Source organism: Bos indicus, chromosome 28 (genome assembly GCF_029378745.1).
Source record: "Bos indicus isolate NIAB-ARS_2022 breed Sahiwal x Tharparkar chromosome 28, NIAB-ARS_B.indTharparkar_mat_pri_1.0, whole genome shotgun sequence".
Taxonomy (NCBI): Eukaryota; Metazoa; Chordata; class Mammalia; order Artiodactyla; family Bovidae; genus Bos; species Bos indicus.
In genome coordinates this window covers 33,655,055-33,669,942 of record NC_091787.1, presented here as the reverse complement: position 1 = coordinate 33,669,942, position 14,888 = coordinate 33,655,055, and the positions used below count along the sequence as shown (strand labels likewise).

General features: G+C 50.9%; 1 protein-coding gene across 6 annotated transcripts in view; it reads left to right on the top strand.

The window, feature by feature from the left end:
- DLG5 (discs large MAGUK scaffold protein 5) overlaps positions 1-14,888 on the top strand; it is a 123,436-nt gene that overhangs the window by 49,232 nt on the left and 59,316 nt on the right. For 4 of the 6 annotated variants that reach the window (XM_019953877.2, XM_019953876.2, XM_019953875.2 and 1 more), the window contains exons 2-4: positions 1,462-1,530; positions 12,987-13,149; positions 14,418-14,561. In XM_019953877.2, the coding sequence (XP_019809436.2) occupies positions 1,462-1,530; positions 12,987-13,149; positions 14,418-14,561 (376 nt within the window). The remainder of the gene's footprint in view (positions 1-1,461; positions 1,531-12,986; positions 13,150-14,417; positions 14,562-14,888) is intronic. The other 2 variants (XM_070782241.1, XM_070782240.1) reach the window with 1 other exon arrangement.

Genomic DNA, 14,888 nt, shown 5'->3' with positions numbered 1-14,888 from the left:
GCATGCCGGGGCTGTTCGTTGCCCTGCCCTCTGTGTGTGGTCTTCATCTTTCCCCTCCACGTCTTCCCCATCCTTTCCGGGTCTTCCCTGTCCCCTGGTGCACCTCTTCGTCCCCTCATCCGTGAGTTTCCTTGCTCTTCTCCTTCTCCCCTGCTCACTCCATGTCTTTGTCCCTTTTCTTTCCCTTCTGAGGGTGTGCAGGTGTAGAGTAGCTAGTCAACAGTTGAGATGGGAGAGAACCTCTTAGATTTGACCCTGCATTTTTGATCCTGGAGTCCAAGGTCTCATTAATTCTTGGTTGCTTTCTGACACCAAAGCCCTAGGGCTCATTTAAAGGCTTTATTGCAAAAATCTCATCTCTGGCTCACCCACTTTGCCCAGTGCACACACGCCTTCATTGTGTAGTTCTTTCGGTTCCAAGAACAAAACATTGCATTCTTCCCATTGTCTTGTTGTATTTGACCCACCATCTCTGCATGTTGTGCTTTTTTCAACTCCCATTCAATCTCTGGGTCGATTCGCCCACCCTCTTGCTTTTGTGTCATCTGTAGTCTTGGTAAGCAAAGCACACCTTTGTTTCTGTTCATCATGGGAAACGTTATCTCTGAAATGCGTCAGGGGAAAGGACCTTCTGAGCCGTCTGGTTGAACCCCTTCGTGTTACAGACTTGAGAAACAGAGATCCAGAAAACCAAGGCCACTGGCCAGCTACTCACATGTGGATAAGAGCTGGGCTCAGATCTGGATTTCTTGACCCAGAGGTTTTTCCTGATACCAGGCAGGTAACATCCTAGCTTTGAAGATATTTGAATTCAAAGCAAACCATGGTGGTTATGTGTCTGCCACTAGGAGTCAACAAGTGTCAACCCCCCCGCCCTTGAAAAAACTTGTTATCCCCCAGCTTTGGTGACTGTGTAATTGCTCATAATTTTATGAGTAACTTTTACTAAGGGGGCAGCCACTGACTAAATTATTAAGGACTGAGCTTGAATACAGTTAGAACCTAAGAGCAGAACAGTCTGGCATGAAGAACAAAAGCTTCACAGATGCTCACTTAGGCTCTGTTACTCTCTATATGGAAGCCAGAATCACCCTGATACAAACCTGTAGGAAATCCCCAGGCCCCTTGTCACCCTGGGTGTGTGGCTCCCTTGCTAAGTAAGCCTTTTCCCAGATGTCCTGACAAGAAGCCAGCTGACTGACTCTAAGCTGTCCTCTGCCGTGCAGAGATCACTCAGAAGGTGGCCAAAGGTGAGGCGGAAGCTGGGGCCGAAACACCGCAGACGAGACCCTGTCGACCACGTCTCCCCTGCCCGGCCCGTGATTCTGCTGTCTAGTGCTTGCTGCGGTGCTGGTTCTCAGCCTGGCACCCACTGAAGTCAGTTGGTCTGACAGTGGTTTGGAGTGTAGACAAGTGAGCCCTTTGGGATCAGTAACAAACGGCCCCTCTTTCTGCCTGCAGGCTCTACCTACAGCGTCTTGTCCATCATGCCCTCAGACTCGGAGAGCAGCAGCTCACTCAGCAGTGTGGGTGAGTACCTCCTTCCTGGGGACCCCTCCTTTCCGGAGGACCTCAGGGAGGCGGGGGGCTAGGGCCGAGCCGGGGCAGCGCTGGGTACGTGGGTGGGAAGTTGGCTGTCACCTCCCTCGTGCAGTCATCTCTATTCGCCTGTTCGCTCATCGGCACGACCTCTTCCAGGAGGAGGCAGAACTCTGCTGTTAGCAGGGGCGTACGTGGTGGGGAGGTACCCATGTCACTATTTCTCCACTTTGTCAGGGCACAGGACTTCTCAGAGAGCCTGTTGTCCCCTGCCCTCAGCCCCCGGCCTCGTAGCACTTGGTGCCCACTGTCCAGGAGACCGACCCCTTTGGGAACTGTCCTTTGTGAGCAGGAACAGCCCACAGGGAGTGAGTATTGCCTTGAGGGCAGGAGTCGCCAGTTCATGCTGAATCGGGGTGTGTGTCTCTGCACGTGGGTTCCAGAAGCCGTAGAGGGAGGCTGTCCCTGCTGTCATTGGAGATGTCTCAGGGGAGGGAAGTTGTCACAGTCTTCCAGTCTTCCCGCATCTCCGTGGCCTGTCCCTGTGTCCCACCTGTCCTGCGTGGAACACCCAGGTGTGGCTCTGTGTCCTGGTCTGACCTTGACACCTTCGGTGGTGAGTCCTGGCGGTTTTGAGTCGGAAGGGCTCACAGATGTCCTCTGGTCCAGTTCTTTCCTTTTCCTGCAGTACACAAATGGGGAAATGGACACTCAGAGAGGGAACGTCTCGTGTCTGAGATTCTGGAACTAGCCAGGGAAAGGCCTCACTTCCGGGGTGGCAGAAGTGGGCTTACGATATAGTGGTGAGTAGGCAGATGCAGCCCTTGTGCTCATGGATCTTAGGGTCTACTGGGGCGATAGTCAGGTGAGTAGACACAGTAAGTAAGGTCAGAGTGATGAGAGGGGTACCAGAGGGAAGATTGTCTTCATTTTCTAGGGCTGTCCTAGCAAAGCACCATAAACTGAGTGGCTTACACTAGAGAACTTGACTCTGTCCAAATTCTGGAGGCCAGAGTCTTGAGATGAAGGTGTCGGCAAGGCCACGTGCCCTCGAGGACACCGGGAATGGGTCTTTCCAGGCTGCTTTCCTTCTGGTGGTGTGTTGGTGATCTCAGATCATCCTTGGCTTGTAGGTGCATCACTCTAGTCTCTGCATCCATCTTCACATGGTGTTCTCTCTCTGGATGTGTCTCCAAATTTTCTTTTAAAAACAGGACACCATTCACATTAGTTTTGGGACCTGCCCTACTCTAGTATGATCTTAACTAGATCATCTGTAAGGACTATATTTTCTAATAAGATCACATTCACGTTTACTGGGAATGAGGACTTTAGCATCCATCTGTGGGGCAAAGCTCAGCCCCTCAGAGGTCCCCACATCCTCCTTAGGGTTCAGGGAGAACTCTGCTGGGACCATAGTTCACTTTGCCCTGCCTGCTTTGGGTCGGTGAGATACAGGGGTTGAGTGGTGGAGTTGTGGGGATTTTGAACATGGGACTGGCTTTCAGGAAGTGCATGGTGGGGCAGTCAGGTTGAGTGCGGCAGTGGTAAGATGGGTTTTTTTTAAACTGAGCTGGTTGAGCTCTGAGCGCACCTCTCTTGCCCCACCCTTTTCCAGCTCCGTATTTCCCTTGGGAAAAAGGTACAGTGATCTAAGTAGCATCTGACCAACCCATTCACATCAAAGTGTTGCCTTTCCTAGGAGCATTTGGATTTTAAAAGGAGATTCTAGAGAGAGAGAGTGCTTAAACCACAGCAGTTATTGTTAATGGTGGGATTTCAGGCATGAGTAGGAAGTTTTTTTTTGTGCGGCTGGACCTTTGTATACTTTGAAGAAGCATCATGTCAGTGACCCACCAGCTGGCCCTTGGGATGGAGGGTCCCCAGTGTCCCTGGATACGTGTTGGCAGCCAGCAGAGAGCAGTGTTGTGTTGTATGTCACTGTCTGTGCCCAGTCTTGGATGCTCAAGATCTGCGTGCATCCCTTCAGGTCAAAACCTCTCTAGTTCCCCAGTAGCCAAGTTCTCCTCCTCTGCTTTTCTGCATAGAGTCAGCATTGACCTTGGGGCGAGTAGCCCCATTTCTCTGCAGGCTGACCTCAGTGTCCCCTTGGCTGTATTGGCCAGAAGGCTTTTGGCTGCAGCAGTACGGAATACCTATTCATACTGCCTTAGACGAGAGAAATGTGTGATCTCGCGTGGTAAAGGTGCTGAGAGTGGGCTAAGTACAAGTGTGACTTTGTGGGCCTCTGTGTGGCGTCTTCCCTCACGCTGATGGCAGGGGCAGCTGTCGCATCTGGACCTGACAGCGTCCTGGGCAACAGTGCTCATTGTGGGAACTGCTAGCCACATGTGGCTATTTAAATTCCAGTGAATTAATGTGAAATGAAATTTAAATCGCTAGTTTCAGTAGACACACTAGCCACATCGCAAGTGTTCTATAGCACCTGTGGCTAGTGGCTACTGTAGTAGATAGAGCAGATAAAAGAATGTCTCTATCATCACTAGTGGCCCAGAGGATGAAGGAGGTCATCTCCTCTTGTGTCTCCTGATGGGCAAAGAAGACTTTCCCAGAAGGTCTTCAGCACAGTCCCCAGTCCCCATCTCTTGTCTGTGCCCAAACCACCACTCATGCAGTGTGGTCCTTGGACCAGCAGCACCCAGATAGATGATAGAAATGCACGTTCTTGGGCTTCAAAAGCTCTGAGGATGGGTCTCAGCATCCACTTTTAACAGCCCTGTTGTTTGCAGATGAGCTGACCTAACCTGGTCCCAGGCAAGGGCACTGGAATGTCTGTGGCCAGCTTGGACCAGTTCCTTGGAATGGAGTGAATGGAGGGTCAGCCATGGCCCACTGCAGCACCTTCAGGAGGAATTCCCCCTGGCTCAGCCGCACCTAATGATGGGCAGAGCACTTCCTTTCCTGGCCGTCTTAGGCACACCATGGCCCTGGCTGAGGGGCTGATGAGTCAGATGGAGACTGGCTGTTTTTGTTTGTTATGGTCTTTCTCCATGAACCTAAGGAAAGGCAAGGTCTTATAATAAAAATATCATTTCACTTTCCTACTCATATCTCCCTAACCAAGAATGTTTGGGAAAAGAGCAAGTTATACACAGCTAAGAGAAAATTGGTAGGTGGAACCACCTGGCTGCCCCTCGCTTCTTCCCAGCTTCCATCAGGTACTCAGGTAGTCTGTCCATTTTAGCTTTCCAGCCTGACCCTGCTAACAACATACCAACAGACCTAAATGTTGCCATATCTTTCTAGGCAATTTTCATCAGCTGAGCACATGTGGCTTCTTTGCGGCTTTCCCCCACCTATGTGGCCTGTTATTTAAGTAGGCCCCATGGATCTGCCCAGGGGAGGCACACTCTTTACAGACAATCCATATTTTTTCCTCCCCATTCATCCTGACCTCATTTCTCAGGTGCCTTTCCCCACCGCCCCCCGCCCCATCTTGGGTAACTAGAGAAGTTTTAAGAATAAGAGAGATTTTTGGGCAACATTTTTAAAATGAGCCTTACATTTCATACAAATTGAAGTAACAGGGGAGCTTTCTTATTAAAGAGAGAGATGTCCTGGTTTGTTGGCAGGAAAAAGAGCTGGAGGGCTTCCTTACTATCCCAGCAAAGATTCCTTGAAGGTGCAGCTTCCGGTTGAAAGGATGGTGGGGTGAATGAACATTGAGGCAGGGTTGCACCTTGACCCCGTGCCCTCTGACCCTTCCTTCTCTGGTCCCTTTGGGCCTGGGGCCTGTTTTTTTCTCAGTTTATCAGATGGACAGGCTTCCCTGGTGGCTCAGATGGTAAAGAATCTGTCTGAATGTGGGAGACCTGGGTTTGATCCCTAGGTTGGGAAGATTCCCTGGAGAAGGAAGTGGCAACCCACTCCAGTGTTCTTGCCGGGATAATCCCATGGGCAGAGAAGCCTGGTGGGCTGCAGCCATAGCGCCACACAGAGTCAGACGCGATTGAGCGACTTTCACTTCACTTCAGATGAAGTGATGGGAGTGCCTTGTCCCCTTGGAGTCTGTGCTCCACACTCGTAGCGATCACGGAGGACCTGGCTCCAGGGTTCACAGGCTAGCCAGGTATCTTAGTCTGCCTAGGCTGCTATCACAGACACTAGAGTGGGCAGTTCAGAAACAGCACGCATGCTTTCTCACCATCCCGGGAAGCTCGTGAGTCAAGGTCAAGGCAGAGTCAGTGTCCTGGGTTGGGGAGGCACTTCCTGGTTCACAGATGGTGCCTTCCCCTTGTAACCTCACATGGCAGGAAGGGGAAGAGCTTTCTAGGGTCTCCTTCATAAGGCCACTAATTCCATTCATGTGGGCTCCACCCTCATGACCTGATCACTTCCCAAAGGCCCCACATCCTAATACCACACCTAGGGCGGTAAGGACTTCAGCATGGGAGTTGGGTAGGGTACACCAACATGTGGACCATGGAGGTAAGCCACTGACCGTTTTGCCTTGCGTAAAGCAAGGAAACCAAGGGGAAGGAGTAGCTGTTTCTACTGAGGGGTGTCAGTGAGCTCTAGGGAGGAGGTGGCCCTTGAGTGGGGTCTCCAGGAGTGGCGTTCTGGATGCAGGAGCGGCCTGGAAGCAACAGGCCCTTGCTGTCTGTCTTGATTTGGGTGTCTGCACACTGACCCCCAGCCAAGGATTCGAGAGCAAGTAGCTGATCTGGGAGATCTGGGAGCTGGGTGAGGCGGCTGCTGCTGCCCTGGAATCTCACCTCCTTCCTCTCCAAGTCCACGGGGAGCCCAGCTGCAGTCCTTTGCTGACCAAGCAGGGCATCCCCTGGACGTCAGTGGGCGATGCTTTTAAATGTAGTGGATCCTGGAAGGCCAAAAGGTCAAGGGATTGGAAAACCACTCTGGGCAGCCACTGTAACTTTGGTTTATACCAGAGGTTCTCAAACTTTATGAGGAATCAAATTTACCTGGAGGTGGGTGTTGGCTTCTCCCCCAGGGTTCCTGATTTGTTAGGTCTGGGTGGGGCCACAAATGAGTGTTTCTAACAAGCTCTATGAAGCTGAGCTGCTTCTGTATGTGAATTGTGTCTTCCTCAGTGGCTCTGGCTCTCCTGGGCTGGAAATGAGGATGGCTTGGTTTTGCTCGCTGAGGCTGGTGGTGACCGTGTTCTGTTGCTTTGCTTTGCTCCTGATGGTCAGGGTCTGAAGGAGGCTGAGCAGTTTACTTGGACATCCTGACTCCACCCGACCACCTTTGGCCAGTGCCTGTATTCTCCTTGGCCTCTGGTGCCGCAGGTCAGCAGGGCTCGGAAGCAGAGCTGTGACCTGTCTAGCTGTAAATAAGACTTGAGGGATGGCTTTCAGGGTCAGCTGTGGTGTGACATAGGAGCTTATAACCAAGAAGACTATCAGCTGCCAGGCTCTCACTGAGCCTCAGTGGTCCACGGAGGAGGCAACACGAGTCAGGGTAACCAGGAGGAGGGGCCAGGACTCACGATGGCCAACAGGCTGTGCTTCCCTCTCCTGTGCCCGCTCTCACACCAAGGCCCAGAAGAGTGATGGCTTTCTCTAAACTCCAGGGCCCACGCCAGCTTTCCTGGCATCTTTTAGCACTCCTTTTGGGGCCATTTTAGTCCAGTCCAAATTGCTTAACCCCAGAATCCTACTCTGGACATAAAAAGGAAAAAGAAAATCTGCCTTAAATTTTTATTTTTTAATATTTATTTATTTATTTTAGCCATGCTGCTCAGTTTGCAGGCTCAGTTTCCCTCAGTTCAGTTCAGTTGCTCAGTTGTGTCCGACTCTTTGTGACCCCATGGACTGCAGCACAGCAGGCCTCCCATCACCAACTCCCGGAGTTTACCCAAACTCATGTCCATTGAGTCGGTGATGCCATCCAACCATCTCATCCTCTGTCATCTCCTTCTCCTCCCGCCTTCAATCTTTCCCAGCATCAGGGTCTTTTCCCAGGAGTCAGTTCTTTGCCTCAGGTGGCCAAAGTATTGGAGTTTCAGCTTCAACATCAGTCCTTCCAAAGAACACACAGGACTGATCTCCTTTAGGATGGACTGGTTGGATCTCCTCACAGTCCAAGGGACTCGCAAGAGTCTTCTCCAACACCACAGTTCAAAAGCATCAATTCTTTGGCGCTTAGCTTTCTTTAGTCCAACTCTCACATCCATACATGACCACTGGAAAAACCAAAGCCTTGACTCAGTTTCCCTACTGTGGATTGAACCCTGGCCTTAGCAGTGAAAGTGCCAAATGTTGACCACCAGAGAGGTCCCCTGCTTTCTTTTCAAGCGGGTTCCAGATTTGGGAAGAGGAAGGAGTGAAGTGAGGGGGAGAGTGGACAATTTTGCATTTGAATCCAAAAGAACAACTGCACAAAGAGAGTTCGAGGCTTCTGTGGACACCTCATTTGACATCAGTTTTAATTTTGCTTCTTTAAACGGTTTCCTAAAAGCGCAGTGGCTGATGGGGTGGGGGTGACAAGCCACACCTCTCCTGGAGTGGTGGTTTCAGTGTTAGGGCACCATGCATTTGCTTTTTTTTTAAATCATGTTCATTGAGGTATGTACAGTAAAACTTATCCTTTTTAGTGTATAGCTTATCCTTTTTAGTGTATAGTTTGATGAGTTTTGACAAACACGTTAGCCATTTAACCAGTGCCACAACTAAGACACAGAGCAGTCGGCCTACCCTGAAGAATTCCCTTCTGTGACTTTGTGGTCAGCCTTTCTTGCCTCCACTCCCTCCAGCCCCCGTCAACCACTGATCTCTCTCCGGCCTCTGTAGTTTTGCCTTTTTCCAGATGTCATGTAAATGGAGTCATACGGTGTGTGGCCTTTTGGGTCTGGCTTCTTCCACTCAGCTTAGTGCGTTCGAGGGTTCCCATTCCCTCTGCCTTTGTGTGTACCAGCAGTTTGTATGATGGTCAGTGCCTTTTTATTGCTGAGATGTATTCCATTATATGAATATAATAACACTGTCATTTATCCATTCAACAGCTGCTATAAACAGTTACATGCTAGCTTTTGTGTGAACATAAATTTTCATTTCTTTTGTGTAAATATCTAGGAGTGGGATTACTGGGTGGTATGGTAAGTGCATGTTTAACTTTATAAAAGACTGTCAGAGTGTTTTCTTTGACAGAAGTGGCTGTATGATTTCATATCCCCACCAGCAGTGTTTGAAAATCCCAGTTTCTCTGCATCCTTGCCAGCATTTGGTGTTGTTACTTTTTTAAAAATTTAGCTATTCTGGTAATGATAGAGAGACTTGGCAGTTGTCTGCAAATACTTGCACATTTGTTGTATAGAAGAGAAATTACAGTTGTACCTTGTGGCCTTAGGGGTAGATCTAGGGTCAGTGGGAGAAATAAAGATCTTAATTTGGTTCACAGAATAATTGTCTGGGGAGAGATTAGATGGGCTTTGCTGTGAAGTAGGGAGCTCCCTCACTGAAGTAGGGAACTCAAACAATCCTCTAGCTACTTAGAGGCTTCCAGCAACCATTTTCTTGAAAGGACTGCATCATCTTCAAAATGTTTTTCAACCCTGAGATGCGAGTAGAAGAGGAAAACTTTATTTTGAATTGGATGGGTATGGAAAAGGTTTTCGGCAACACTTGCTGTTTATTTTGGGACTTCCTGGCTTAGCCCATCTTGGGATTTTTCTTGAGGTCCCCTGTGGTCCTCCTCTGCCCTCTTGCCTCCTTATTGTGAAAGGACCGGAGCATCCAGGCAGCAGTCTCCCTAAGTCAGCCTGTCATCTTATGGGTTCACAGGCCTGGTGGCCTTCCTTTCTGTGTGGTTCATGTACGCTCAGACCTTTGGGGTAGGGGAAGGGAACCAGGAGGCCAGTCCTGTTGGGAGACTGTAGCACAGCGAACGAGGCCCTGGGTCTGGAGATGGAGCCGGGTCTGTGAGGGTGTCTGCACGTTTCCTAGCTGTGCAGTCTTGCTAGATGTCAGCTTCTCACGTGGTGATCACAGCATGTGCTTGGGAGGGTACCCTGGGGTTAATGAGGTGAGGACCCAGGTGCATTTAGCGTAGAACCCAGTACCTAGGCTGCCCTCAGCAAACGACAGCACTCAGTCCTTGTCTCCATGATCAGCTGCCCCTGCGTCCTTTCCAGCTGCATGGCCAGTGGCCTCATCCTGCTGGAGACAGACAGGAGGCGGTGCTGTGTGTGGTGACAGGTCTGACCCCTACTTCTGTCGTGCTGCAGCTTCTCTCTGTAGCCTCCGCAAAAGCTAAGGACTGCATCTTTCTGTTGCTTCATTTTTAAAATGGGGTGAGAATTCTTTATCTCTCTAGAGGCAGGTTTTGGGGCCTGGTGCTGCTTTTCAGTTTTAAAATTCAGATATGATGTTTCTCTGATTTTTTTTTTTTTTTTTTGAACTTGACCATAGGTCAGGTCATTCTCAAAGCATGGTCTGGTGTCCCTGAGGTCCTTGCAGGGAGCCAGTGCAGTCAGAACTGTTTTTATGATGATACTAAGATGTCTCTTGCCTTTTGCATGCTCGTGCTCACACAAACTCCACTGTGGAGTGGAGTTTTCTAAAGGTTCTATCTGCGATGCTGCACACATGTGAGACTGTAGCTGACTCTGTTAAGCCAGACCTCAAACATCATCACAAAGATGCAGAGCAGTGCCATTCTTCTCACTGTGTTTTGTGTTTGGTGATGGAAAGGGTAGTTAATTTTTTACCAAAGAAATCTTGTGTGAATATGTAACAAGTTTGGTTATTTTAAAATTAGTAAATATTTAAAAATACTTTTGAAATTTCTAATCTGGTAGATGTTATTAGACATAACCATATAAATAAAACCTCTTTGGAGTCCTCAGTCATTTTTAAGTATAAAGAGGTCCTAGAAGGCGATGGCACCCCACTCCAGTACTCTTGCCTGGAAAATCCCATGGATGGAGGAGCCTGGTGGGCTGCAGTCCATGGGATCGCTAAGAGTCGGACACGACTGAGCGACTTCACTTTCACTTTTCACTTTCATGCATTGGAGAAGGAAATGGCAACCCACTCCAGTGTTCTTGCCTGGAGAATCCCAGGGACGGGGGAGCCTGGTGGGCAGCCGGCTATGGGGTCGCACAGAGTCAGACACAACTGAAGCGACTTAGCAGCAGCAGCAGGATCAAAACATTTAAGAACTTGTAGGTTGAGGCCCTGGGCACTGGGGTCAGGCAAAGGGCACTCTATATGCCATGCTGTCATTTACTAGCGTGGTGACCTGGACCCATTATTTAAGCTTGATAAGGTTTTGTTTCCTATCTATAAAACAGGAATAATAGCAGTGTCTTTCTTAAGTGGATGGGATGGGATAATGTATGAAAAGCATCTTAGAAACTGCCAGGCATACGTGAGTGCTACTCACGGTTGTCTTTGTGGGGTGGCAAGGCACGGGCAGCAGCAAAGAGCATGTACTCTGAAATCAGATGGCTGGGCTCTCGTCCGGGGCATCACTTGAGGTTTGTGCACGTTTGAGTCAATTCCTTGACCTTGCTCGGCCTGCCTTCCCACCTGTAAAATGGAGATGGTAATATTCTTATCACTCCAGGGTTGTTGGGAAGATTAAATGAATGCCCGGGACATCTGTGTTGGTTGCTGTTGTGTGGGTTGGTTGTGACGGTTTACATTGAAATCCTTCTTTTCCGAGCCGAGTCTGAGTCTGTTTAGTCTATTCATCCCCTGTCTTGGGTTTGTCAGTCTTACACAGTTCACGTCCCCCTGGGTTGGTTAGAGGCTTTGTTAGTTGTGGGCTTCTCTGGAAGGAGTATTAGGCACATATCCAGAGGAAGCCCCATGTGTCAGAGAGCCAGGTAAGTTAGTGCAAATCAGAAAACAGTCATAGGACTAGAGCTTATAGAAGTGCCTTCATTTGCAGAGAGGAAGACGTCAAGTCACACAGCTGCACAGAGCTGTAACCAGCCTGTCTTCCAGAACCCCTGGGGGCAAGGGTGAGGATCCAGGGTCTTTGGAGAAGGGTGAGGGAAGGCTCCTCCCACTGTGGAGTAGAACCCCTGCAGGGAGGACGATGCTCATTGGTGGTGGTCCTGGACCCCACCTTAGAGAACATTCCGGCCCCAGAGTTCTGGTCTGAGCACAGAAATCCTGATGTTATGGTGGTGCTGGTCTTAAAATAACATGCATTTCGAGAGGTAGTAGATTCGGTGGTTGGGGTGCTGACACTGGGTAACGTTGGAGTCTCCTGCCTCAGACCGTGGCCTGCCTTGTTGCCCAGTGTCAAGCTTTCCATCCTCCCTGGCACTCCCAGAAGACGCAAGGTCACACCTGAGTCCCCGTCCCGGGGGAAACTTGGTTTACACGAACAGATCCGCCAACAAGGGTCAGCTGGGGGGCAGTGGTCAGGAGACACTGAGTCAGAGGACGTGTGTCTTGCCCTTTGCACGTTACAGGGCTCCTGGGCACCCAGATACTGTGTTCCCAGGGTGAGTCAGCTTCTGGATCCCATCCATGAGCTGGGGTGACTGCTGTGGGTTTTTCTTACCCCACTGAGGATCCATGAGAGGTAGAGATACTTAAATATACAAGTATATACTTAAATATACAAGTATATATATAAATACATAATATATAAATATACAAGTATATACTTAAATATACAAGAATACCAATACCATGGATTTGTCTCTTTTTCTGGGACATTTGAGTGAGGTGCATTCTTCCTAGAGACAGATTGGGGTCTCACCAGAGGTGCTGGTGGTGTCCACTTTTCCTAAGTAATGGCATATTGCGTGGGGTTTCCTTCTCAGAACATGTCTAGTCCCAGGAATAAGTGATGAGGCCCTGCCGTGGGCTGGGCTGCCAGAGGCCCTGGGACTTCCCTGCACCCCTTGGCCATGGGCAGCTGTCCCTGCACCTGCTCCAGGCTGCACACCTGGGCTGGTGGAGCAGGTCCTCAGACAGTCGGGCAGCTTGGAAGAGGGAGCCATGCAGACTGTCCAGCCCTGATCAGGGAAGAACAGAACACGGCCCGTGGGCCCAGCTTATGAACTGGCTGCCTCTGTTCTCTGCCAGCCTCTCTGGATTGCAACTGTGCCTTCCTTTTCAGGCTGTGTCTTCCACTCTGTTCAGGGCTTAGGCTGGCCTCTTTGCTCAGAGGAAGGTGACAGGTGGTGGTAGCAGAGCAGGCAAAGATGGAAAGATGAGGCTGGGCCATCCTGGAGGAGCCAAAGCCAGGCTGGGGAGAGATAGAGGGACCCCAGAGTCCTCAGCCAGGGCCCCGGGAGTAGATGCTGGAGCCAGTCTGCCTGGGCTCTGGTCCCTGCCTTGCCTCTTGCTCTCTGATTTGGTGGTGTCATCTGGGGAAGAGGGTTGTAACCGGACCCACCTGGGAAGGTGGGTGTGAGGAGTGAAGGCCAGCTGAGAGCCCAGAATGGCACCTGGCTGCTGGTGGGGACTGGGCAAGTTCACTTTGTCACCTTCCTCCTGCAGGCACCACTGGGAAGGCGCCATCCCCACCGCCTGTGCTCAGCGACCGGCAGGTGAATGAGAAGGTGGAGAACCTCTCCATTCAGCTGCGGCTGATGACCCGGGAGAGGAACGAGCTGCGGAAGCGCCTGGCCTTTGCCACCCACGGGACCACCTTTGACAAGAGGTGGGCACCATGCACCTCCCCTGCTAGACAAGGTCACCGCCTTGATGCCATGGCATCCCCCGCCCCTGTCGCCCCGTTGCTGAGCCTTTGACTGATCTGTGCGTCCACACGCATCCGTGTTTCTCTGCACGGGCGCTGCTGTCTCCTGGGTACCCTAGCCTGCTTCACTGTTGAGTAGATCTTTATGCGGTTTGTAGACCTGTTAGTTGTTTCCTGCCACATACATACTTTAAAAAAGGTTGATCCCACCTGACTTTTGTTATTTTGAAGACAATCGTTGACTGCTTCTTTAGTTGGGATTAAGAGGTAGATAGCAAGGAAGGGTTGGGGAGATTCTGGCAGGGTTCTGAGGGAGGCGGGAGCAGGCTCGGTTTAATCTGTTTCCTTTGAAAGCATCAGGGGTATGTGCCTCACCCCAAGGAAGGTTTTTCTGGGTGGCTTCTATGAAGACGTGTGTGTCTCTTGGTCAGGCAGCTTGAGGGTTGGGCGTGAGTGTGTCCTGTCCTTAGCCACTTTCGTGTCACTGAGGCAGAGGAGTGGCTGCACAGAGACTAGCCCTTCTATATGAGGCTGCAGGGGGTTCCAGACTGGCGCTCACACCAGGACCACCCACAAGGGCTTGTTAAAGCACAAATTGCTGACCATTCCTTCCTCCCTCCTGAGGTCTGGGGCTGGCCTGAGAATTTGCATTTCTGACGGATTCCCAGGTGATTACAATGCCTGCAGGTCTGAGAACCCCAGTTTGAGAACTCCTGCTCCTGGCTATTTTTCTCAATCTTGGCTGCACATTGGAATCTCTTGAGGGGGTTTAAAAAAAAAAAAAAATTCCTGAGTCTGAGTCCTGCCCTCAGGGATGCTGATGTAATTGGTCTGGGCCTTAGTCTTTCATTATGCACCCAAGATTGAGAATCCCTGCTCTAGGAGAGGAGGAGCTTTGTCACAGGGACTTGGTGGACCAGTGTGCAGGCTGGTCGCGTGGCCTCCTGGAGGCTCCCAGAGATCCAGAGCACCTCCCAGCTCTCCAGGCCCACCCAGGGAGATAAGCGGTCGGGGCCCTCCATCCTGGGGGTTCTGATTCTGTCTGTCTGGTGTGCTGGGACTCCTGGGCTCAGCAGGGCACCAGGTAGCGGTGGTGGTGGTGTGGAGGTGACCGGTGTTAGGGCACCGCTAGGCTGGAGTGACCTGGGACATGGCTCTTCAGGGAGAGACATCCTTGTCACGGTGATCCCGAGGCCCATGTTCACTGGGCTGTTTGCTGTCTGGGCCAGGCCCTACCACAGGCTGAATCCAGACTACGAGAGGCTGAAGATCCAGTGCGTGCGGGCCATGTCGGACCTGCAGAGCCTGCAGAGCCAGCACACCAACGCCCTGAAGAGGTGTGAGGAGGTGGCCAAGGAGACTGACTTCTACCAGTGAGTTCCTGGGGCGCCCAGCTTATGCCCCTTGCCAGTCTTTGTTTCTGGACCCGGAGCCTGGGCTTCTGGTTCTGTCTTTGCTGTCTAGCAAGCAGTGGGCCTTCACCTGGTAGGTTTGTGGTTTGGGACCTCAGTTTTCATACTGCGTCCATGGTCAGCTTCCGAAGCACGGTCGGTAGGAAAGTGGTTGAATGCGTGAGCGAGGCAGATTGCTGGACTTCTGGTCCACAGAGGCCAAGGGGGCATCCTCCCCTTTGTTGTCCTGGGGCCCATCTGAGGACATCTGCTGCCCACCTGCTGACATTGGCCCAGCCCTCAGTACTG